The sequence below is a fragment of the Danio rerio genome, chromosome 9 (assembly GCF_049306965.1).
Source record: "Danio rerio strain Tuebingen ecotype United States chromosome 9, GRCz12tu, whole genome shotgun sequence".
Lineage (NCBI taxonomy): Eukaryota > Metazoa > Chordata > Actinopteri > Cypriniformes > Danionidae > Danio > Danio rerio.
Genome location: NC_133184.1, coordinates 10,014,028 through 10,040,000, shown reverse-complemented (window position 1 = coordinate 10,040,000; position 25,973 = coordinate 10,014,028). Strand labels below are relative to the sequence as shown.

Genomic DNA, 25,973 nt, shown 5'->3' with positions numbered 1-25,973 from the left:
CTGTCAACAAAAGGCCAGTTAATATACACATTCATGTAGTCCCTCTGAAGCACTTCACTTTATTATCAGTTTGTAGTCTGAACTAAAGATGTTTTTTTATCTTACTGTTCATTTAGTTCAGTTTTAAACACAATTCAAACATTTAAACAAGTGACAGAAATTGCTAATATTAAGTTCTTCTGTGCAGCGCTGAAATTATGTAAAAATGCTCATTAAGCATCTTTCTTGTGAAGTGTCTCACCAGTGCATGTCGATTAAAAACAGATGATTTCCGCCAATCAGATTGATTCCTACACCTCCAGCACACAGAGACACCAGCATCACCTACAGCATAAATAACAATTGCTAATATTAGCTATTGATCTTTAGCCATCTGTGAGATTGAAGCCATTCAATAAATCAAAATGTTTGACCAATAAATCAAAATTTTTGACCTTCACAATGCAAAGGAACAATCCACACACCTGAGGTCCTTTAGGGTTTGTGTTGAACTCCTCTACTAGATCCATTCTGCGTTTGGGATTGACGGTGCCATCAATTACTGCAAACTTCAGACCCATTTTCTCTAAGTGAACGGCAACAATTTTCAGCATGCTGGTCCACTGAGACACAATCACACTGCCAAACAAGAAATTACAAAAACCCACTCAGAGAATCTCAAGCATTACAATATTGTTTGAAGAAAGACTGAAATAATCCAATTAATGACATACAAGGATTTTTGACAGTATTTTCTTTCTAAAATATGGTTTTGTCTTGCTTCCAGTCCAAATATCTCAAACTTTCAAATCAAGAAAACTTTTCTAGACAAGCTAAATTATTTTGTCTTGTTTTCAGAAAAAAAGGCCAAAATAAGTAAGTTTCTCATTAGAATAAGCTAAATAATCTGCTAGTGGGGTAAGAAAAATTATTTTGCTTACCCCAATTGGCAATTATTTAGTTTGTTCTAAGGAGAAACGTACCTAATTGTAATCAGCTGTTGCTGTTTGTTTGTTTAATTTGGACTAGAAACGAGACAAAGCCTCTAATAAAAAAATCTGTTTTTACAGTGTAGTGAGGAACGTTCTTTTGATAACTTTTTCTCAGTGGAAATCGGTCATGTTCTACAACCAACATATTTAAAATAAGGATTTATTAATGGGGATTTAATGTAACAGATCAGAACACATTCAAAGCTTTCGAAATTTAACTCAACTGAAATAGCGGCTGACATACCTTTTTTGATCTTTTTTTCTAATTTCTTTCAATTCTGTCAGAATGGATGAAATCTGAAAAAAAACAAAGTGTTATATCATATACCCCAGTCAAAGTTTAGATTAACGCAACACTTTAAATAAGATAGAATTACATATACAAACAAAAATATTTAAAATGTCCATAACACTGCAGCTGTGATGGTGGCTTAGTCAGTAGCACTGTCGCCTCACAGCAAGAGGGTCACTAGTTCGAGTCTCAGCTGGGTCAGCTGGCATTTCTGTGTGGAGTTTGCATGTTCTCCCAGTGTTCGCGTGGGTTTGCTCCAGTTTCTCCCACAGTTCAAAGACATGCGCTACAAGTGAATTGGGTAAGCTAAATTGGCCATAGTGTATGTGTGTGAATGAGAGTGTATGGGTGTTTCCCAGTGATGGGATGCAGCTGGAAGGGCATCCGCTGCATAAAATATCTGCTGGATGAGTTAGCGGTTCATTCCGCTGTGGCAAGATTAATAAAGGGACTAAGCCAAAAAGAAAATGAATGAACGAACAAATGAATGACTGCTGCCGACAAAACTCACTTATTTGTTTATTAAGGACTACATGTGGTCTGCTGAGAGAGTAATTTGTTAATATATATTGTATATATTTATATGTTGAGGGATGCCGTGGCGCAGTAGGTAGTGCTGTCGCCTCATAGCATAAAGGTCGCTGGTTCAAGCCTCGGCTGGGTCAGTTGGCGTTTCTTTGTGGAGTTTGCATGTTCTCCCCGCGTTCGTGTGTGTTTCCTCCGGGTGCTCCGGTTTCCCCCACAGTCCAAAGACATTTGCTATGGGTAATTTGGGTAGACTAAATTGTTAGTAGTGTATGAGTGTGAATGAGTGTGTATGGATGTTTCCCAGAGATGGGTAGCCGGCAGCTAGCTCTCTGCAACTCTCACATGGTCGCCCACTGAAGCTAAGCAGGGCTGCGCCCGGTCAGTACCTGGATGGGAGACCACATGTCTGTTAGTAGGTGTTAGTGAGGCCAGCAGGGGGCGCCTAACCTGCGGTCTGTGTGGGTCCTAATGCCCCAGTATAGTGACGGGGACGCTATACTGCTCAGTGAGCGCCGTCTTTCGGATGAGACGTTAAACCGAGGTCCCGACTCTCTGTGGTCGTTAAAAATCCCAGGATGTCCTTCGAAAAGAGTAGGGGTTAACCCCAGCATCCTGGCAAAATCTGCCCACTGGCCTTTGTCCATCATGGCCTCCTAACCATCCCCATATTCAATTGGCTGCATCACTGTCTCCTCTCCACCAATTAGCTGGTGTGCGGTCTGGCGCAAAATGGCTGCCGTCGCGTCATCCAGGTGGATGCTGCACACTGGTGGTGGATGAGGAGATTCCCCCCACTGTGTAAAGCGCTTTGAGTGTCCAGAAAAGCGCTAAATAAATGTAAGGAATTATTATTATTATTATTATTGTTGCAGCTGGAAGAGTATCCGCTGCGAAAAAACATATGCTGAATATTTTGGCAATTCACTACACTGTGGCGACCCCAGATTAGAAAAGGTACTAAGCCGGGAAAAAAAATAATGAATGAATATTTACATTATATTTATATTATTATTGAATTTTTACAGCAAACATTTATGAAAACTTTACTGCCAACCGCCACTGGTACTGACTCTTTAACTAAAATTACTTTCATAATTTACTTAAAGAAAAAACTGCATACTGGACATACACTGACCACAGCAGTGTGAGGCAGAGCATGTTCACCTTAGTGCTTTCACGAGTGTCCTGGAAGAGCTCAGAGGAGAAGTGGCTGCCGTTGAGGGAAACAGTGTCTTTATTCTCAGAGTCTGAGGGTTCAGACAGAGACAGAGCACACAGTTGCTCTTCTAGAGACAGAGCCACACCGTCACCCTGCAGCTCCGACTGATCCAGAGTCTGAAGAAACATACACTGTCTTCAGTACATGAGTGTGTGTAAATTGGTGCAAGAGAAAGAGGAAGCGTGACCTTCTTGAGCAGAGACAGGTGACAGCAGCACTGTCTGAGTCGCAGCAGCAGTGACAGGATGTGAATGGTGCTGGAGGCCTGAGGCTGCTGAGAGGAAGACTGAGAGTCCTGCTGAGACATGCCAAACTCGCGCGCAACTAACAAACAAACAAACAAACAAACAAACAAAATCTTTGCTGCCTTGTTGGACTAAATGTGTAAATTAACATTCAGCACATTCCCTGAATGATATTCAACTTTAACCATACCCATGACCCTAGATAACATACAGAGCAGTGGCAACAAAACAAATTGTTTGAGAAATTGATTCTTCATTGATTCTGAGATATTCAAAATTCATCACTATACTCTCTTGAATTGAATTCTGAGCCTACTGTTTAACAGCAAATGGTGCTCTAGGATAGTTTTTAACAGTGAATCAAATGTACACAAGGAGCATTAATTGACTTAACTCATTTCCATCTTTATTAATGATTATTTCAGGTTCAAGAGAGATTTGTAAGAAATTTGAAGCAAACCAATTATGGCTGTTTTAAAAATATTTCTAATAACAGATTTATTTTTTCTTTTGCCATGATGACAGTAAATAACATTTTACTAGATACTTTTCAAGACACTTCTATACAGCTTAAAGTGACATTTAAAGGCTTAACTAGGTAAATTAGGTAAACTAGGCAGGTTAGGGTAATTAGGCAAGTTATTGTATAACAATGGTTTGTTCTGTAGACGATCGAAAAAATAGCTTAAAGGGGCTAATAATTTTTCCCTTAAAATAGAGCTTAAAAAATTAAAAACTGCTTTTATTCAAGCCGCAATTAAACAAATAAGACTTTCCTCAAAAGAACAAATATTGTCAGACATACTGTGAAAATTTCCTTGCTTTGTTAAACATCATTTGGAAAAAAAAAATAAATAAATAAATAAATCAAAGGGGGTTTAATAATTTCAACTATAGAAGTCAATAACTACCAGTTTCCAACACCAGTAAATGATGACAGAATTTTCATTTTTGCATGAACTGTATTCTTAATTAAGATTACCATCTAGGGCTGCAAATGGATTGCTCAACATTTAATTAAATCCAAACTTTTTATTCTGCTCTCAATCAAGGAGAAACCCTTGATAAGAACATTTCTACAAACAAATTCTTTCAGAAAGTTCTTTTCAATTATACTGTTTAATTAACAATGTTTTTTCATATAACTAAGTGATTTCTAACAACTGGATATGATTTGTATTGCTAAAACAAGTCATAGGTTACAGGAATGTATGTTGTTTACTAACTTTTGTTGGTTTAAATTAATTATGTTTTTATACATAGTTTTATTCTGTAATCCTACATTTCGAATTATAAATGATTGCCACTTACTGATGTTATACTGTTTCTTATGCTACATTTCAACACATTAAATAGACATTGATACACAAATGTATGCATTTTATAAACTACATTATTTAGCATTACTTTGTGGAAATAAATTGATGTCCACAACAGAAGGTTTTGAACAGAAACATGATGCAAAATGTCTCAATTTCTTTTTAAATACAATTGTACTTTACCGTTCATCAATTCCAATAACAGGTAGAAATAGATTTTAAAAGATGAGCCTATTGACTCCAGAACCAGCAAAATTCTAGAATTAAATAGCCCCGTATTTGTGTGCTTTGGAGCTTGCCATAAAAGTGCTTACTAGAACATGACAGATTTAGTGGGAACATTATTTACATTCACTAAACAAAATAAAGAACAAACACAAAATAAAGAATTAACACTAAATCTTCAGTTAAATTCTCCTCAACTGCTAATCCTAAAGAACGACAGAGATTACCTTTCTCAAAAGGATTACTGGTGTCCCCCTTTTTAGTGTTTCCGTCTTCATGTCTTTTAAGATAGTTTTGCAGTGTGGACCTGAAAGGGTATGTACACAAAAGTTCAACATATAACAAGTCAGTTTTTAGAGTATTTATACATAAAAGACAGTTTCAAAGCATCTTTTTAAAGCAATACTAAAGTGCCATTATACAGCACAGTTCAATTCAGGGTTTAATCTGTTCAAGTTCATTCATTATGAAACAATTTTAGGTGGCATTTAAGTTTGGTGTCATCAAATCAATGTTTGAGCAGATTAGTTGTGTATTACACCCCAGCTAATTAAGCAAAATACAAGTAGTAAGGAATACGAACTCAACAGAAATAGCAGCTGACAAATATGGACAGAACAAACTTTGAAAGAACAGACAAAAAAATGTACAGAATAAACAAACAGACAAGTGTACAGTGACACAACATACCTGGATTGTGCAAACACAACATCATATACAGCCTGCTCATCTTCAGACAGTTTCAAACGGTGAATCTCACATGTCCGATCAGGCAGAGACACCTGACATAGAAACACAAAATTCTTCAGGTGGCCAACGAATTTAGGCGTATGTGATTACAGCCCCCTTAAATTACCAATATGTACAGTTTTCTGAATACTAAAAGTGTTCAAGTTTCTGAGAACTATACATTGCATCAGTGTGTGTACCAGTGGTTTTCCAGTAGCATCCAGCTGATCTTTGGTCCTGCGAAGCAGCAGAGCTCTAGTAAGGATATTTAGTCTCTCTCCTCCTCTTTTTGAGCCATTATCAACCTGAGCCTTCCACAGTTTATACTCATCAAATGGAGAACACCTCAGAAACCTGAAGAGCATGTGCAAGAAAAACAACTGTGATTCTCTGACCAAAATAAACTACTACGATAAAGTAGTTCAAGTATTGTGATAAAGATTTGTTTTGGTTTTTAACTCTTTCCCTGATAATGTTTTTATTATTCTATTATTTTTTTAAGTAAAAATTATCCTAATTTGAATGCAGGTAGGTTTCATCAAAGATGCAACATTTTTGACATAAAACAGAGAAAAAATGATCTAATCTTCATATATTGCATTAATATAGTGCATTTTCATGACATTCATTCCTTAATTTTCTTTTCTGCTTAGTCCCTTTATCAATCAGGGGTCACAACAGCAGAATGAACCGCCAACTTATCCAGCATATGTTTTACGCAGTGGATGCCCTTCCAGCCTCAAACCAGTACTGGGAAACACCCATACACTGCAAAAAATGCTTTTCTTACTTAGAATTTTGTCGTGTTTCTAGTCTAAATATCTAAAATTTCTTATATCAAGAAGCATTTTGTAGACAAGCAAAACATATCGTCTTGTTTTGAGAAATAATATGCCAATATTCAGTGAGTTTTTCCGTAAAACAAGCAAAATAATCTGCCAATGGGGTAAGCAAATTAATCTTGTTTTTTCTTTTGGCGTAAGATTATTTTGCTTACCCCATTGGCAGATTATTTTGCTTGTTTTAAGGAAAAACTCACTTCATTTTGGCATATTATTTCTCAAAACAAGACTATATGTTTTGCTTGTCTAGAAAATGCTTCTTGATTTAGGAATGTTTAAATATTTGGACTAGAAACAAGATAAAAAGTCTAAGTAAGAAAAGCATTTTTTGCAGTGTACACACTAATACACTATTGCCAGTTTGGCTCATTTAATTCACCTATAGTGCATGTCTTTGGACTGTGGGGGAAACCGGAGCACTCGGAAGAAACCCACGCCTACACGGGAAGAACATGCAAACTCCACACAGGAATGGCAACTGATTCAGTCAGGGCTGGCTGTGAGGCGATCATGCTACCCAATGCACCTTCATGCTGCCCATTTTCATGACATATATAGTGTATTTGATTAATAATTTAAATTTTAGTATATTTTGCACACTCTGCCTTTAATGCTGCTTCATTCCAAAATTATGATGAAATGATGAAAGAGTTTTGTTTGGTCATATGACAATAAACTGATCATACTTGAGCAGTGAATACATGTCCAGCAGGTTGTTCTGAATGGGGGTTCCAGTAACAGCCCAGCGGGATCGGGCTCGTAGCTTACACACTGCCATGGACGTCTGGACTTTAGGGTTCTTAATGCTGTGGGCCTCATCGAGAATCACACGTGCCCAGGCTACACGTAAAAGAGGAGGCAGATCTGAAGCCTACAAACAGAAGCACAGCAACATCTTAGGGGTGTCAAGTCTAATCTAAAACATCTTAGCTAATTAAATTAATCACTAAAACAACAATGTCACGATTCATACCACATGATCAGAGTCCTTAGAGGGTTTCTCGGCATCCTCCTTCTGCACAGGAATCTCCTTAGAGACCAGGCTATAAGTAGTGATCACTACATCATGCTCAGCAAGTCTGGCGGAGACAGATTTACAAGAGGATGAGAGATAAAGCAAAATGACACGAAAAGCAAAATGTGAAGGAAAGAAAAAGAAAGGCTGATTGGTGAGCTGTAGCATACAAGTATGTACAGTGACGTTAGGAAGTACTTATTACACTTAAATTGTGAGAATACTTTTGTAAAATAAGACAAAATGTAAAAAATATCAATAGCAATAAAAAACTCAGAAGTGTTTGTGTTTCACTAAATCCACTAAAAAGCCTCAGGAACAAATTGGTGGATTGAAAAAAATTAAATAAAAAAATAAAGGTTGCCAAATTGTTTGTTATTAAGTACTGTTGAGGTCACATGACTCTCTTTCACTTGACCCAACCCAGTGTGTTCCTTACTCTAACTTTCTCTGTGTGAAGGTTGATCAAATTCATCAATGATTGCTTAAATCTGTTTTATCTTCTTATGATAATCATTATGATCATATTACCGTTAATTGGTCAGTAAGCAGTTTTTTCTAACTTTGAACTGCCAACAATTGATTTTATTATGAAGGAGATAAAAAAAAATAAAAAAAAAAAAAAAAAAAAAATCGAAGACTTCCACCTGTTCACTTGATCCCCTACCGACTATTGTAGTTAATTCCTGTGTTAATTCACTCTTATCCTTCATAACATCTATTGTCCGTTCTTCATCTACTGCTACCGTTCCTTCATCATCAAAAATAACCTCTATCACTTCAATACTTAAAAAGATTGGTGCTGATCCCAATGATCTAAACAATTATAGGCCAATTGCCAACCTTCCCTTTGTTTCCAAAATACTGGAAAGAACAGTAGCAGCTCAACTTCACTCACATCTGCTTACTTATATGAGCACTTTCAATCTGGATTCTGCCCCAAACACAGCACAGAAACAGCCCTCACTAAGGTTGTTAAAGATCTTTCATAGCTGCTGATTCTGGCTGTTTGTGTATTCTTTTAGATATCACTGGTGCTTTCAATGCCATTAATCATTCAATTTTACTGGATCGACTGGCCTCAATTGGAATCGCTGATAAGGCCCTCTGTTGGCTTGCATCTTACTCAAGTGCCTAAAAACAGTTTGTCCAAGTAAAGAACAGTCGCTCTGATGCAGGCTCAGTCACTCATGGTGTTCCTCAGGGATCTGTATTGGGTCCTCTTTTATTTATGTATTATCAACATTTTACCTTTAGGTCGTATATTTCATTCTAATAGCATAAATTTTCATTCTTATGCTAATGATACACAAGTACTGAAGTGCTTGTACATGCTTTGGTTACATTAAGGACTGATTATTGCAATTCTCTCCTATCTGGTATCCCTCTTAACCAACTTCAAAGACTACAGCTAATCCAGAACTCAGCAGCTATAGTAGTCACCCGCTCGTGTGCTTTTGAACACATATCCCCAATTCTCTTTCACTTGCATTGGCTTCCTATTTTTTATCGTGCAAAATAAAAATAAATGAATAAAAACTTACAAAGCTCTTCACAACCTGGCACCCAATTACCTCTCTGATCTTCTTCACTGGTAAACTCCTCTGCGCTCACTGAGATCTTCTGCGGCTGAACTTTTATCAGTCCCAAATGTTAAGATAAAATCATTTGGTGGCAGGCCTTTTAGCTGTATAGCACCACAGTTTTGGAATTCCCTGCCGTTAGATATTTGTCAGGTGGACTCTATCTCTAATTTTAAATTCCAGGTTATAACCTTTCTGTTCAGGATTGCTTTTAATGATTTTCTGGTCTACAGTTTTTTCTTAGTTGTTTACACACAATTACTTGTACTTCAGACACAATGACTACATCATGTAACTGATGCACCAACCCCCTGAACCCATTATGCTAAACTACAAGCACAATTACTGCTTTACACTCAAATTGCAGGTTTAAAACACTTTTTTTAAAACACTACACACAATTCTCTGCATTTTGCACACTTTTTATGCAGAAAATCTCTTGTTTTCACAAGGAACACACGGTCATTCAGAATTGTAAAGTCAGTTGTCCTACATTACATACTAACCCATCACTTAGGTAAACACCTGTCACACAGAATTGCAATTTAGAAATCAGAGCTCATCTGGTTTAATTGGTTCACTGCCCACCCACATTTTTTAGTTGTTTATCTCCCTATATATTCTCAATTCCTCAAACCTATTGAGACATTTTTTTCTGCCTGAGGATGGAAAGTGTATGACCGAAATCCCCACTCACGTATACCCCTTCTCCAAGCTATAGCAGTTGATGATTTTCATGGCTGGATTGACCATGCAGGGGGACATTTACAAACCAAAACAGAAAAGAGGATGCAGTATAGTGTTTTTTTTTTTTTTTTTTTTTTTACTGTAACTGTATTCCGTAAATCCTTCTGTTGATGGGTAATGTAGACCACATTATGTGCAATTTTGTGTTGGTTGGGATAAACACTGTGTACACTGTTTTTGTGGGGAAAATACAGTAAAATATATGTGTATTTTGTATAAAAACAATATACTGAAATATTTTACAATGCACTTCTGTAGGCCTATACTGTCTGTAGTGAGTGTAACACTAAACAAAAAAAGGCTTACAGTAAGTCATTCTGATGAATGGAGAAAAAGTGGTCAATGTGTTTTACATTAAGCACATCAGTGTTCAACTGTTCTTTTATGTGATGTCTGTTTATGTGATGGTTTGTGTGTGTCATTTGAAAACAAAAGACCTTTTTGAGAAGAAATAACATTGTTTTGAACGTGGTTTCATTTTGCAGAACAATTGGAGAGTTTTGCCCAATGTGTGTGCGTTTTGTGATTTGTGTGTAGAGTTCTGACAATATGAGACCTGCTTTTAGAGAATGTGTGTAAACAATTAGAAAAAACTGTAATTTTATATTTATTATTCTTCTGTCTTGCTTTTTATAATGTGCCTGTGACTGTGATATTGTAAAATGTCCTTGAGTGCTTTGAAAGGGCCCTATAAATAAAAGGTTTTATATTATTATTATTATTATATATGTTAAGGCAATTTTACATTCAAATTAAAGTGTCAAAGTAATTTTAGGCAGAATATCTTTTAGTTAGGCATTAGTGTTTTGTTGGTAGTGTGTAATTATGCATGCGAGACCTACACACTTGCACTCCTCTGTCGATTGGGGCCGTGGTACAAATACACAGTTAGACGACTGCTCTTCACACGCTTGTCAATCTCCTTCTTCCAGTGATGCACCAGAGAAGCAGGACAGATGATCAGCGTCCCCTGGGAAGCCACTATGGATGAACCTGAAGAAGAAAATTATGATACAGAAAATCCAGCATCTTTGACAGTTATACCACACATCAGAAACACTAATTAAATTAGATTAAAACTGCATAATATCTAAGTGTGAGAGCTATTAATCAGAGATCGATACCATGTTTAGAGATCCACTCCTCAAGTTTCTCATCCTTCTTTTTCTGAGACAGAATGAGGGCAATCATTGTGAGGGTCTTTCCCAGGCCCATGTCATCAGCTTAACAAAAAAAAAAAAAAAAACAATTTTATAACATTTCATAAACTGTGGACTCATGTTATTAATTCTGTAATTATGTTACTATAATATGGATTATATAACTACTTTAATACTTGTATCATATATATTAAAAAGTATACATTTTAAACATAAATTAACTTTATGTTTTATAATTTTACTATGAATGTATAATTGTAAGAAAAACCACACTCTGGGCATATTAATGTGAACAGCAACCTAAACTAGCAAATGAGTTTAAACTTTTTTCTAGCACTATAATGATGTGATGATGAGGCTTCATTTGTCACATACACTGTTACATGCTGTGAATTTTGCCCCCACCAACTATACACAAACATCACACATTTCAGAAAAAGATAAGTCAGTCGAGAGGTAGCACAGAATGCCCATAAAGGGTCATGACACCCCCTATTTTCTGTTCAAGTCTACCTCAAAATTTTTTCAAAAGATGCATCATAATGGGTGTGGAGCTCCGCAAGCAAAGGGCAGGAGTGGTTGTGGCCAGCAGGAGAGAAGGAGGGGAGCGAACAACTGTTATCATTTAGCTCACAAAATGAGACAAACTGTGAGGAGACCCATGGTTTCATAGTTTACAAAGTTAAAATGCAGTAAACAATAATTTAATGCCCTGCTACATTTGTTATTCGTAATTCCATATACACATATCCACAATTTATATCTATATTTATATTTATATCACTCAGTGCAGAAGGTCTCTTGCTCTGTCTATTTTAACCATTAGCCCTGCTGCTAATCTAGAGGATTTAGGCAAACACAGCAGCACAGCAATGTCTCTAAATGTGAACGAACTCCTGATAAAAGACAACAACCACCATTCTCCAATTCTCGTACTGCTCTCCTGACAAAAATGCTTGCTGCACACAAACAGCTTTGCTGTATCGGCCCTGACAGCATCGCGGGGAAAACGTTCAACAAGCCCGTGGATCATGGAAAAAAACACATCAGACCCTTCATGAACAGTTAAATACTGTGTGCCGTGGGTCCGTGTCTCACAGCTTGGCACTGGCAGGTCTGCCTTGCCTTCGGAAAGCACGTGCAGTCATGCATAAGTAAAAAGCAGGGTCTTCTCATATGATAAGAAAACTCTGCTATGAATATTAATGAGAAACCAACGCGTCATCTATGCACTTGCAGTTTTGCACTACGTCGCCGAGTTTGATCCTGCCCCACAAAATATTTTAAACCCGAAGCTGAAATTAGCTGACAAAAGCTCAAACTTATCCAGTTTTCCCCACAATTAAACCTAACAGGTGCTAACACTGTCTTAACTGATGATCAACACACACAAATCTGTTAAAATCTTAAAAAAGAACTCAAGGGTTTCGTGAACCTTTAAAGTTAAGAAGTGTGAAAAAAAGTTCCGACTGTCTGTCTGTAGCTGTTAATCTGTGGCCGTAAGGGTGATTGTCTATCTGTACCTGTGTGTGTGTGTGTGTGTGTGTGTGTGTGTGTGAAGTCTCAACAGGTGTCCTTGAGACAGCAAAGTGGAATTCAGAGCATCTAGTTATCATGTACAGTGGTCAAACAGTTAATCCATTTAGTTACACTCTACTGTATTCTTATTTTCTCACAAAAAAACTTTTCTTATTGACAAGTATCTGTGTGTTTAATTACATTTCAATTAATGACCGATTGAGAAAACACAATAAACACAGATCTTAAATCCAAAAATTCCCAGGGTTCCCACTTTTAACATAATATCAAACTCCCTGACTTTCACTGTCTAAAAAGCTTATAATGACCAGGAATCAGGATACTGTTGTGTTTTACATAATATTAAAATTGTTCAAGCTTGAACAGCTATTATGAAAGCAACAATAAGTAATTTACCTTAGATTTGAAATGTAATAAAAAGAAACAATACTACTTAGTCAAACAACCAGCCTTTTACACGGTTATTTAGTAGCCAAAGCTCTTGAATTTTTTACTGAAGGCTTCTGAAAAATAGTTATTACAATGGGCAAAATGTGACTAACAAAAGTCCCTGATATTCAATGACTTTCAAAAAAAAAAAAATCCCTGACTTTCACTTTCTGAAATCTTTTTTTAAATTCAAATGACATTGCAGCAGCTAGATGACCCATGGGAACCCTGCATCGTTTTTTAAAAAGGGCACAAAGCATTACCCAGAATTCCTCCACATGGCTTCTGTGTCTCTCTCCACAGCAGCCAGGTCAGAGCTCTCTTCTGATGAGGCAACAGCTCCACCTGGTGAAATAAGTTCATCATAACATCCATGGTTAAATAAATAGTATAAAAAAATAAAAATGAGCAGCATTAAATTTAGCATCAAAAACTTGAATGTGAAATGAATAAACAATAAATTTAAATGAATAAATTAATGTCAATATGTTGACGCGATTTTCCAAAAACATCCTCCTATGTATTATAGTTTTTATATAATATTCTGATGTTAAAGCATAAGATCACCAACATATAGCTTTGGTTTATGACAAAGATAAACAGTATATTGTAAAACATATATGCTAATAAAACACATCTTAAAGTTGACCATGCAGTCAGTTTGAATGAATGAATGAATGAATAACAGAAAAACGCTGTTTACAGGCTGAACTGACTGACCTTGAGTCCTTTGGGATCGTGTGCTTCTGTGTTTTCTGTGGGGCAGGACTCCAGCGAGTCATGCAGATGGTCGATGGCCTCAGTGGTGGCATTGCGGACAGCCAGCAGTCTGTTCTCAGTCATCCTGCCACCATAGAAAGCCTGGCTCTGAGGATTCACTGCTCAGATAAATGGCCAAATCAGCACATTTATACGCTTACTAATAAAATGGGCACCGAAAGCACCAATTTGTAGGAGAAGAATGAGATTAAACGCAACACCTCCAAACATCTGGGAGTAGCCTTGGCTGAGGTTCAGGCCCAGTGAAGCACTGGAGGATTCCTTTAGCATGGCAGCTGGAGCTGTGGGCAGCAGAATGGTTCCTCCAGGACAACTGAATGGATTGGAAAAGCTGTGTGCGGTTTTATGTTCTGCCTCTGCTCTGTCTTTATCTTGAGACTCTGTTTTAAAACAATGGGATGATTTCATTCATGTTTCAGTACATTTAAAGGGGTGGTCCGGAATGTTATTTTAAGGCTTGGTTGTGTTAATAAGATGCAAAGCAATGTGTGCTCATGTGTTACTTGAAGGAAATCATGTTATTTTTTCATATATCTCACTTTGATTATACACAGCTACTCAGCTAACATGAAAACGAAAGGCCCGCCCTCAAGTGACTCTGATTGGTTATCGTCATATTGTGCTGTCATTCGCGGATCGGCTCGACGTCACGAGTGAAAATTGGATGCGGCTCCTTTAAGAGTGTTTGTGTGCCATTGTGTGTGTGTGTGTATTCATTTGTGTGCGTGTGTATACTATGCAGTATCTGTAACACGAAAAGCGCATGTGCATGGGACCGATGTTTATTGTTCTTTTTCTCTCATGCTCGGATTAAGTTATTTTCTGTGGTGACACTGGTGACAGAATAAAGCACAAGATGTGACATGAGACCTGTGTGAGCCTGGATTCATTTGTTTTTGCTGTTACACTCCAGTTGGAAGAGCATTGCTGTATTTTTTTTTTAAATCAACACGTTACAGGACGTCTTTCACGCATATCCGGAATATGCTTGTGTAAGTAACATGAATCGTTCACTTATCTTTTGCGACTTTATTGTCTGAGATGTAAAACGCATGGAAAAGCTGCCTGTGTAGAGAAACACTGCCGTCTCACACAGAGAGACGCACATGCTGGTCAAGAGTGCATGTATGTGTGTGTGTATGTTAGTGTGTGTGTGTGTGTGTGTGTGTGTGTGTGTGTGTGTGTGTGTGTGTGTGTGTGTGTGTGTGTGTGTGTGTGTGTGTTTTACAGCAGTTTGACTGATAAATATGGATTTGTAGCTAAATCGTTAGCTGTGGTCAACATAATTTCCTGTTGTTTACATCTTTGTTACAACATACCGTTAAAGCTAGACAATGTGCATGTCATGATCAATTTTAACAAACAAAAACACTTACTGGTCGTGGCTCAGAGTTCACAGCATCTGAACTAGGAGAGATTCTGGAAGCTGCGTTTTGTCAAATCATGCTTGCTATATAATTTATAGTTCTCTGGAAAATAATTAATATTAAACTGTAAGCACTTCTGTGTTTGGGTCGTGTCATTTGAAAGCCCAAATACATAAACGGAGAAGCTCTGTGGAAATATCAGGATGGCATTTCTCCCTCTGCAAAAACATTACCGCGCATCTGGCCACGTCCTTTACCTGCGCAGTGTGGGTGCGCAATAAACAAACCTTTGTGATCTCACAGGCAGGGAAAGTATTTTTTTTGTAGTCCCCAAAATTCATTCATTGTAGGCTTTGCTAAGCTAACTGTGTAAAAATCAAGGACTCCTTTTGCATTGAACTTTGAGTATTTTACATTCAGAGATGCTGTTAATGTTCACACAGCTACATTACAGATTAACTAAAGTTTAAAATGTGATATCGTAGAGGACCACCCCTTTAAGAATATGAAGGAGGAAGAATTATTCATTTAGAAACATCGTGTCTTGGGGTAGTTGCAACATCCATATACTGTACTGGAACCTGAACTAACCTTGAATGCCAAACAACAACAAAAAAATTTATATATTATATGTCATAATTTAAGAGACTTGCACAGAGTGTGGCCTTTACACAATAATAAGAGATTGCATTTGTGTGTATATATATATATATATATATATATATATATATATATATATATATATATATATATATATATATATATATATATATATATATATGATATGAGTGAGTGGAGGGCCCTATGAATCTGCCATTATACGTCTTAGTGACATACAATGGTGATAGGTTAAGGCAAAGGGGTCATAAAAGAGCATGAGAGAGGACTTGGGGATACATGAGAACTATTTGTGTCAGAAAAGCATAAAATGTATAAAACATGTTGAAACTGTGATATCTGTTTGAAATGACAGATACTGTATGGGCGAAAAGACTCCAGTCTAGATGTTTGAAACATAGACACTAGTCATGATTACCTAATGTGAACTGAATGTGGAAAAAGAGTAATGAATATGTTAGATCTGTATATTATATGGGCCAACAAGAAGAAGGGGCTTTGAATAGGGGTCATCAAGAAATAGGAGCTGGGAGAAGCCTGTTTAACCAGTAAACAGCTGTGAAAACACAAAGATGGGAGAAAGCAAGGATAAAGGCTATAGCAAACTTGTGGGACATTAGATTGTCCTGGAGTGAGACTAGAGATGGGTATGCTTAAAGTATATATTTATATTATTATATTTTATATAATAAAGTATATTCTTCTAACATTCATAACCCCCAGTCTGGGCTTGATTCATTAAGAAAAAAGCCAGAAACCACGACAGTTTCCCCCTTAAACGCAACTTTTGTAAAGCATCTGCTTCACATTGTTGTGTCAGAATCTTTGTAAAACGGGCTACAGCCATACTTTAGAATGCTTAGTTTAAGCAAATTTGATGACACGATCATGCCGGTTAAATGTGAAGGGAGTCGCTTCGGCTGCGCTGTCCTGCGAGGGTTGTGTGCGCACGTGCGCGTTTCCTAGCAACAAGAACAAATGCCTAAACACTGTTGTCCGTATCCCTCAGTTGTTCAAATGTTTAGAGATGGTGTGACCAAAGTCACTGTGAGAATTATTCTTTGGTGTGACTCAACGCATACCTGTGGGTGCCTTTGATGTATCGCTTGATGCTTCTTATGTCCTTGTTGCAGCACCAGTGGCCACTAAATTAGGCACCGAAATGCATATGCTGATTCAGTGATCCTGCTTGTAAGACTGTTCTCACTCTCAGCTCACATCATTCAAAAGAAAAGGTCCACATAGTTCACTGATAATGTCAACAGACTGGACTGTCTTAGCAACGGGCTAAATACAAATCAGGACTAAGCAAAATCGTTTCTACTTTATAATTAATGTTCTCAACTTACAGCAATACAACTTTTCAATGAGTGCAATTGTTTGGATTCAATACTTTATTATTATTATAATTTTCCAATTTCCATTTTTGTAATGCTTGTATTTTGGCTTTTTTTTTTTTTGCAGTCCTTTTAGAATCCAATATGGAAATTATTTTTTCTTTATTGTCATTGATTGTTTTGAAATTCAAATAGCATTAACATGCCTGTGTTTTTATTTCTGTAATAAATATGGCTGTCAAGCAAGAATCTTGATGGTTTATTGTGGCTATGTTGTTTACATGAAGAAATCTGTGTTACAAGTTAAACAAAAATTATAATAAAACATTTAAACCATATTTTGAATTTAAATAGTTTTTGTCTTGCGTTTACATTAATTTTACATTTGAATAGACGAAATTGCAAGTTTCAGTCTTTTAAATGTAATTAATCGCAATTAATTGCAACAAAAAAGTGTGATTAATTAAATGTTTTTTAATCGATTGACAGCACTAATATATACATATATTTTAGTGTGTAGTTGAAGTTCATTCAAATTTGATGACAGGTTTAAATAATAATAATAAATATTAAGTACTGTATGTACATATGTGTGTGTGTGTGTGTGTGTGTGTGTGTGTGTGTGTGTGTGTGTGTGTGTGTGTGTGTGTGTGTGTGTGTGCGTGTGTAATCTCACCAGAAACTGCAGTCAGGCTCAAAGACTCCAGAGCCTCTTCCAGATCCTTCACCTGTCTCTTTAAACGCTCCCCTTTATCTGGCAGAGCAGACACATTTACCACTGAAAGAGTGGCCTGGAGGATAAAGCACCCACATAGAGTTAAAAATAACTAGTTCAGTCTAAATGTTGAGAAATATGAGAAAGCATTAAAGAGCAAGTAACCTTCTTCTGCTTGAGCTGGGTTTTGAGCTGGCTGTGGAGGGCTCTAGGGTCTTCAGACTGACCCTGAACTTTAGAAGCAATCTGAAAACCAGGGTACGAAGTGATTGTTTTCTGAACAGGTACAGCTGGAGTTGGAGCACTCTGCTGTGATGGAGGCTGTACCGAAATCACCAGAACATCATCGTCCTCATCGCTCCACTCACCGAAGCATGCTATTCCACTCTGGTCCTTATTCTTACTCTGATTTGGTTCTATCTTCTGAACATCAAGTGCTGTGGGCTTTTCAGAAACTGTCCCGTTCTGTGACGTCGAGCAAGAGGGTGACTGGCTTTGAGTTTTATCTGAACCTGATTTTGAATTAGAAGTGCTTTGCTTGTTTGAGGTTTTCTTGTCAAGTCCAGGTGAGCTTTTTGAAGGGCTTTGTGCAGAGCCGCCGGTTTTTCTAGGACTCTGCTCCTGCTGGTCTTTGAGGTTGTTCTCAGATTCAGTCTGCCCTTTATCATTTTCCTTCACAGGGTTTGAACTCTCGGGACATGTCTCATCCTCTGCTGCGCTCTTTGGTTTTTCATCATCAGACACTCTCTTCTTTATCTTCATCCCAGTGGGAAGCGTCTTGTTTCTCCAGGACTCTGAATCTGCAGAGTCTCTTCTCTCTGTGTCACTATGAACAGCAGGCCCTTTCTTATTATTCCCTTCTCTTTCTGTTGTCCCAGTTCGCTCATCTCTTTTTTTATCATTATCCTGCACATTCGCATGTTTATTTTCATCATTGACCTCTCCTCTGTCTTTTTCAGCATCTGGATCACTTCTAAGTTTTAAAGCCTTGTCTTGTTTTATCTTGACCTTGAAAGGGTTCCTGACCAGAGTCAAACTTGAGGATTGAAGATTTTCCAACAAATCAGTTTGTCGATCAGGATCCTTCTGCAAGACGATGATAGAACAAATTAATTAAGGAAAGACAGACATTTTGTTATTTTATAAACAAAACATCTGATTTAATTATACTGTATAACGTAAACATCAATATGCAAAACATTCATTAAACATGTTGTTAGAAACAGTTGTACCTCTTTCCATGGAACACAACCGCACCATTTCTGTCCCTCTGTTTTTCCAAGCATACAGCGATAAAACAACCTGACAATAAAAAAACAAAGTATTAAATGAATATTTATAATCTTTTCCTCTTTATCTTTTATTGTTTATTTTATTTTTCAATAACAGGGATGGTTTGTAGATTTAACAAACGTGACTACAAATCTCCAACAAGATCATCTCATGCTCATAAAAATAGAAAGGAGAATCCTTTTGGTTTCATGAATAATAGTTAGTTTTAGTTCCTTTATTAATTTATGAAGTACAATGAAACAACAGTTGCTGACCATTGTGCTGTACAAACCTAAAAGCAAATGATCAAAAATAGACAGCAACAGATAAAACAACATAGAATACATCCAACATACCACACAGAATCAACGATAAACAACAGGACATCAGACAGGTACAATGGGATCAATTTTCTCCCAATTTAAAAGTTCTTTTTAGGAGATGTCATTTAGATTCCATCTAAACAAAGTTTTCTTGGAAATTACTCTAATGTACATAGCTAGCCCGTTCCACATTTTAGGACCTACTACAGAGAAAGCGCAATCTCCTTTTTTCTTCAATTTGGATCTGGGAACTACTAGCATTTTCTGGTTCAATGAATTTAAACATCTGCCAGAAATTATAACAGTAATAAGATTAGAGAGATAAGTCATATATTAAAATTTTAAACTCTATTCTAATTTCTAAAACATATCAGCAGCCAATTTAGGGAGCGCAGGATAGGAGTAATGTGTTCAAACCTGCAGGTGCCAGTAAGAAGGTAGCATTTTGAACCACTTGAAAACGATATAGGATTGACCAATACCCACATAAATTGAGTTACAGTAGTCGATATAAACTGCCTATACACTACACTAGATGATATTATAAAGACAATGATTAATCTCTTAAATTCCGCATGAGTTAAAAAGCGTTTCACTTTGGCTAATAATCTCAGATGGAAAAAATAGGATTTAACTACTGCATTTACCGGTTTGTCAAATAGAAGGGCAGAATCCAGCATAAAACCTAGATTTCTTACAGATGGTTTAATGCAGTCGGATAAACTGTCCAACATTTGATTCAGCTTTCACAAGCCAGCTAGAGGACCTAAAACATTTGCCTCAGTCTTCTTCTAATTTAGTTTTTTTTTAAAAGCATTTGCCATCCAAGCCTTAACCTCTGTAAAACAGGCAGACAGTACACACTCTTATTTTGCTTGAAAGGCACATAGATTTGTATGTCATCGGCATAAAAGTGGTTAGATAGACAATACTTCCTACTAATAGTTTAGATAAACCTATAAGATTTTGTATGTATTAATAATTCCTAATTGATTTTCCATATAATTAAAAGAAAAACTATTAAAAGAAGTTAAAAGATCAAGCCTCTGCAAATCTGTTGATACTGGACTCTAGATACCTAATTCATAATAGTATTATTAATCAACCTCACAAAATATACAACACAAGCCTTACTTGTATTTGTCCTGTTTTTTATTGTAAATTAGTGTTTGAAGTTCAACAACGGAGTCCTCATGCTGAAGGCAGTGTGATGCAGGGATTCTGGAAAACATACAGGACCTCAGAACAGAGCAACACACTGGCTAATTCACACTTCATTTAAAAAGCAAAACCACGTATTCTGTTATCCAAGGTGTCCATAAATAAACTATAATTAGGATGATGTTATTATCATGTCTATCTAAATGTGTGTATACTCACTGTGTAGGCAGTGTAAAATTGCAGGGCGTTGCATCACGCGCAGTGCAAACATAGAAACTTTTCCCCTTATTCGGTCCTTCTTTTACACCAGTTTTCAACAAACAGGTACTTCCTAAATAACCCAAGTCGAATCAGTTGGTTTGGCTTGTGAAACAAAAACAAAGCTAACCAGATCTTTCACATTCATGTATCAAAATTCAGCGAAAGCATTAAAATAGACCTATAGATTGTATGAACTGCGTTCAAGGTAAAATTGCTGAATGCCAATCATTTATACTGTGATAAATATACATACTTACCGTGTCTTTCACACAAAACTCTTTCCATAGTGTTATGACAGCGTCAATTTTCTTTCACTCACCGCCTTCGCTTTTAGTTTTAACACAAACAGCCGCCGCCGTCGCGGTTTTGATGACGTATGATGCACTACAGCCAATGAACGCTACTGAAATAACATACTAGGCTCTTTTGAACCGCAGTCAAGGGAGCCGCCATATGAGAACAACCGGTCAAGCTAGCCGCCTCCTGTATTTTAATCAATGCACTTCTGTTTAGAGAACAACTTCTATTGTACAGAAGCTAGGGCAGCTAAAAACCTCACAGACATATTTCAGCGGTTATTGGCTAAATGTGTCTGCTAAAAAGAAAAAATACATTAATAAAAATTAAAAATGTACTTTTTAAAATAAATATGAAAATATAGATCACTGAAATAAATTTACTGCAGAGTTTTGGAGTCTTGCAAAAGTGTGCTAAATTAATTTAACACTGTTTGAATTCATGCTTTTTTCACTAACATTGATTTCTTTCGAGTTGACATTTATGCCAATTTACAAGGCAAAAAATAAATAAAATAAATGAAGTCTGCAAAAACAGACTTTTTTTACTGCTATTGCTGAGAATTCTGCCATAGTTGACATGACATATTCAATTAATTCTATTTAAGAATGACCTTGGCTCAATTTCCATGCCAAAGGTAATTGGTATTTACAGCTGAATATGGCAGAAAAGTAAAGGCAAAGTCCGCAAGAATACATCGCTGATAATTTCTTGCTTTTTATTCATGTATTAATAAAAATTTCTTCAGAGTTGACAAGACATTTCTATAAATTTTAATTCAGGATGACCTTGACTCTTTCCATGGGAAATTCATTAGCATTTACAGCTGAATATGGCAAAAAAATAAAGTTAACGTATGGAGATGTACATTACATCACTGATCCATTCTTGCTTTTTCTACTGCTATAATTAAAATTCCTTCAGAGTTGACATGAAATATCCAATGAACTCTGAATCAGGATGACTTTAACTCTTCACATGCCAACTTTCATATAGAATTACAACTGCATTTGGCAGAAAAATGAAGGCAAATTCTGCAAGAATACATTACATCACTGATCATCTTCTGCTTTTTTACCTGTACTATTAAAATTCTGTTAGATTTGACAAAAAATGTCCAATCAATTCTAATTCAGTATGACTCTGACTCTCTTCGTGCCAACATTCTTAGCGATTTACACCTGAATTTTGCTGAAAAATAAAGTATGGAGAAGTACATTACATCATTAATCATTTTATGCTTTTTCTACTGCTATAACTAAAATTCCTTCAGAGTTGACATGAAATGTTAAATCGACTCTAATTCAGGATGACTTTGACTCTTTCCATGACAACTTTCATTTGGATTTACAGTTAAATTCGGCAGAAAAATAAAGGCAAAGTTTTCAAAAGTACATTACATCACTGATCATCTCATGCCTCTACCTGTACTATAAAATTATTTTAGCGTTGACATGCAGTTTTCAATAACTTCTAATTCAGAATGACCTTGACTCTATCTATGCCAAAGTTTTTTGAAATTTACAGCTTAATTTTGCAGAAAAATGAAGATAAAATATGCAAAAATAATTATTTCTTTTAGTGCTGTTGTCATTAAAATTTCTACAGAGTTGAAATGAAATATTCAATAAATTCTAATTTAGAATGGCCTTGACTCTTTCCTTGCCAACTTTGTTTAGCCTGTACAGCTAAATTTAGCAAAAAAAATAAACATAAACATCTGCAAGAATGCATTACTGACATTTTACGGCTTGTTCTACCTGTAATTTTATAATTTCTTTCAGAAATATATTAATGAAATATTTAATGAATTCTAATTCAGCATAACATTGACTTATTCCATACCACCTTTTATTGACATTTACAGCTGGATCTGGCAAAGTGTAAAGTCTGCAAAAGTATATCACTGAACATTTCTTGCATTTCTACCTAATATTTTTTAGAGTTGACACACAATTTTCAGTTAATTCTAATTCAGGATGACATTGACTCTTTCCATGGCATTTTTTTAGATCTACATTTACAGCATTTACAGCTGAAAAATAAAGTATGCAAAAGAATATTATGAAGAAGGAAAAAAGATTTATCCAACACCAACATTAACCCACTTAAAACGCAAGTTCAGTCATTAGGCCAAAATCATTTACTATGATTTACTAGTGAAAATCTGTTTTCTAAAGCTTGTGGAAATTTGTCTTCGGAATGTTTTAATTTAGCCAGTTAAACTCTGCTGCTATTTGAGGATTTCCGCCTGGATTTTGCCTACCCAAATTTAAAAGCTTCCCAAATCCACATGCAGAGATGTAAATGCAAGAATTTGGTATCATTTTAAAGAAAACCCTTTAAATTTTCATAAAACACTATTGAAAGTGTTTAAAATAACTGTATATGTCGTCTGTGTTATAATAAACACCTAAAAAAAGAGGCGCTTTTTGTATTTTTTTATAAACTCAAATTTGAAAGTGTACCTTTTAGTTTCTGTGTGATCTGGCGTGCTGTAATTAATTTTGTTGGTTCCTGCACATGTTTGTAATCATAGGAAAAAAGAAAAAAAATGTCTCTACCATAATCTAAGCAAAAGTATTGCATTCCAACTGATGAGAGGTGCTACACAAGCCACAGAGACTGATCCTGGTTTATTTCACTATTGTTTTGTTTGATCAAACATAAATTACTGTGTTTGGACCACATCAGACATATAAAAGGATTACTTATACAAAAACAGAGGAGAATGGCCCTGAAGGGCACAGCATAAGGTAAGAGATGACAGCTGTCTGTGCTATCTGGGGCTGCTTAGTGATCATGAATGTATTGTTTACATTTCTGTGCTATGGAAACACCACAATTCATTCAACAACTGTTTAACATATGAATATAATTCAGTAAAAAGAATGCTAGAACTGTATGAGCACCGGCAAGAGCTTTCATTTGAGCTATAAATTGTACATGTGTCATTTGAAAAAAATATGAAAATGAACCAATGTGAAATACCTAGCTCGGGTATCCAAAATACTGTGTATTTAAGTGTAAATAACTTTTATACAGTAGGATAAAAACCAAAGTGATGCATATGTGCATAAAATATAGATTCTACACTTTCAAACGACACCACTTACGGGGGTTTGGTGCAACGCTAGCCCTTTAAATCTGAAAGCGAAAGTCGATGACGTCAGAGTTTAAGTGGTTAAACAGAACACTGTAGATTATAGCCTACATTGTTTTTAGGCCAATATGCACAATTTCCAAAGTGTTTTGAATATAATGTTCAAAGTTTTTAAAAATAAAACTAATCACTTTTGCAAAATTTAATTTCTGACCCCAAATGTAATTTTTTTTTAGAAAATAAATAAATCATATGTCAATGTATAGCCATGTCCTATTTGAATCTAGGCTATATAAAAGTAAATGTTATTGTTAGTGGATTTTATTTTGTTAACAATATAGAAAAATTATGGAAGATTTTTAATAATATTATAAAAAGAAGTAAATATCATTAATTCAGTCATTCATTTATTTTACTTAGTCCCTGATTAATCAGGGGTTGCCACAGAAAGGAAATATCTTTCAATGTAAATTAAGTAGGCTAAGAAAAAGATGAACCTATATAAGCAGACAAGCTATTAGTTTGTCCAGCTCATGTCATATTGCATAAAATGAAATTGAATAAATAAAATGATTGTAGACTAGGGCATTAGGTGGCACAGTGGGTAGCATGATTACCTCACAGCAAAAAGGTTGCTGGTTCAAACCTTGGCTGGGTCAATTGGCATTTCTGTGTGGAGTTTGCATGTTCTCCGTGTGTTCTTGTGGGTCTTCTCCGGGTGCTCCAGTTTCACCCACAAGTCCAAAGACATGCTATAGGGGAATTGGGTAAATTGGCCATAGTGTAATAGTGATTGGATGTGTATGGGTGTTTCCCAGTGATGGTTTGCAGCTGGAAGGGTACACAGGGGCCAACCTCTCTCCCTGGACTTGCAGTCTGGGCTTCTTAGTCAAGGCCCCAGAGGGCCCCTTGCCCTCCACCTAAGGGGTCCTTGACCCCAGCAAGCTATCCAGGGGCCAACCTCTCACTCTGGACTTGCAGTCTGGGCGAGAGACCAAGAGGCCCAGAGGCCAACCCTGAAGCCAACCTCTCTCCCAGGACTTGCAGTCAGGGCGACAGTGGGCCCCTTGCCCTCCACCTAAAGGGTCCCTAACCCCAGCAAGCTTTATAGGAGCCAACATATCTCCCTGGACTTGCAGTCTGGGCTCCTTAGGGCCCCTTTGCCCTCCACCTAATGGGTTCCTGACCTTAGCAAGCTACCCAGAGGCCAACCTGTTTCCCAGTACTCTATCAAGTGCTCTATCAAAAAGTGACTTGCGTAGAAGTAGAAGTGCTCTTTAAGCACCATACTTAAGTGGAAGTACTAAAGTATTCAACATTTTTGTACTTAAGTATTGCAAGTAGTTTATTTAAAAATTTACTAGTCAAGTACTCAAAGTAAAAGTACAAGTAATGTGTAATGTAGTTATTAAAGAAAGCAGTCAAAAGACATCATATTGTTTTGTTTATTTTAAAGATCTTTTTAGGGGGCAGAATGAAAAAAAACATGGCTTACAATACTGTTTTTCTCTCACGCTTGATCCACAGATCTGACAGTTTATAGCAGCTTTAACACACACCTTTCAAAATTGTGTCACAAAAACACTCCGTAATCCACTCAAAACTCTATTGAAACCAATTTTCGGATCACAAATTACCAGTTGTAAAAGCTGTAAATGGAAGTTCTAAACCTTATACCGGAAGACGCTGGTGGCTATGGTGCCCTGCAGCTCCATGAAAAAGGTCTATAATTTTAATGAGTAGTAGGGGTGTGTACCTACACTGGTCTTATGGTTTGGTTCGGTTACGAATATCATGCCATCGATTAAGTTCAATTCGAAATCTAAGCTTTAACGACACTTTTCATACATAGATTTTTTTTTCACAACACAAGATTTTTTTTATTAAAATCTATAA

General features: G+C 36.4%; 1 protein-coding gene across 1 annotated transcript in view; it reads right to left on the bottom strand.

Annotated features, from left to right (window-relative positions):
* Positions 1-21,018, bottom strand: part of ttf2 (transcription termination factor, RNA polymerase II) — a 22,550-nt gene extending 1,532 nt beyond the window's left edge. Inside the window, exons 1-21 of the mRNA XM_005168619.5 lie at positions 20,935-21,018; positions 20,636-20,747; positions 20,390-20,476; positions 18,893-18,962; positions 17,826-18,746; positions 17,622-17,736; positions 13,824-14,003; positions 13,564-13,721; positions 13,107-13,188; positions 10,840-10,938; positions 10,558-10,708; positions 7,344-7,449; positions 7,057-7,241; positions 5,729-5,882; positions 5,490-5,581; positions 5,027-5,106; positions 3,198-3,334; positions 2,956-3,126; positions 1,216-1,268; positions 465-618; positions 242-324 (exon numbers count right to left, since the gene is read on the bottom strand). Of these exons, the coding sequence (XP_005168676.1) occupies positions 242-324; positions 465-618; positions 1,216-1,268; positions 2,956-3,126; positions 3,198-3,334; positions 5,027-5,106; positions 5,490-5,581; positions 5,729-5,882; positions 7,057-7,241; positions 7,344-7,449; positions 10,558-10,708; positions 10,840-10,938; positions 13,107-13,188; positions 13,564-13,721; positions 13,824-14,003; positions 17,622-17,736; positions 17,826-18,746; positions 18,893-18,962; positions 20,390-20,476; positions 20,636-20,747; positions 20,935-20,962 (3,218 nt within the window). The 5' untranslated portion in view covers positions 20,963-21,018. The remainder of the gene's footprint in view (positions 1-241; positions 325-464; positions 619-1,215; positions 1,269-2,955; positions 3,127-3,197; positions 3,335-5,026; positions 5,107-5,489; positions 5,582-5,728; positions 5,883-7,056; positions 7,242-7,343; positions 7,450-10,557; positions 10,709-10,839; positions 10,939-13,106; positions 13,189-13,563; positions 13,722-13,823; positions 14,004-17,621; positions 17,737-17,825; positions 18,747-18,892; positions 18,963-20,389; positions 20,477-20,635; positions 20,748-20,934) is intronic.
* Positions 21,019-25,973: the final 4,955 nt, after the last annotated feature.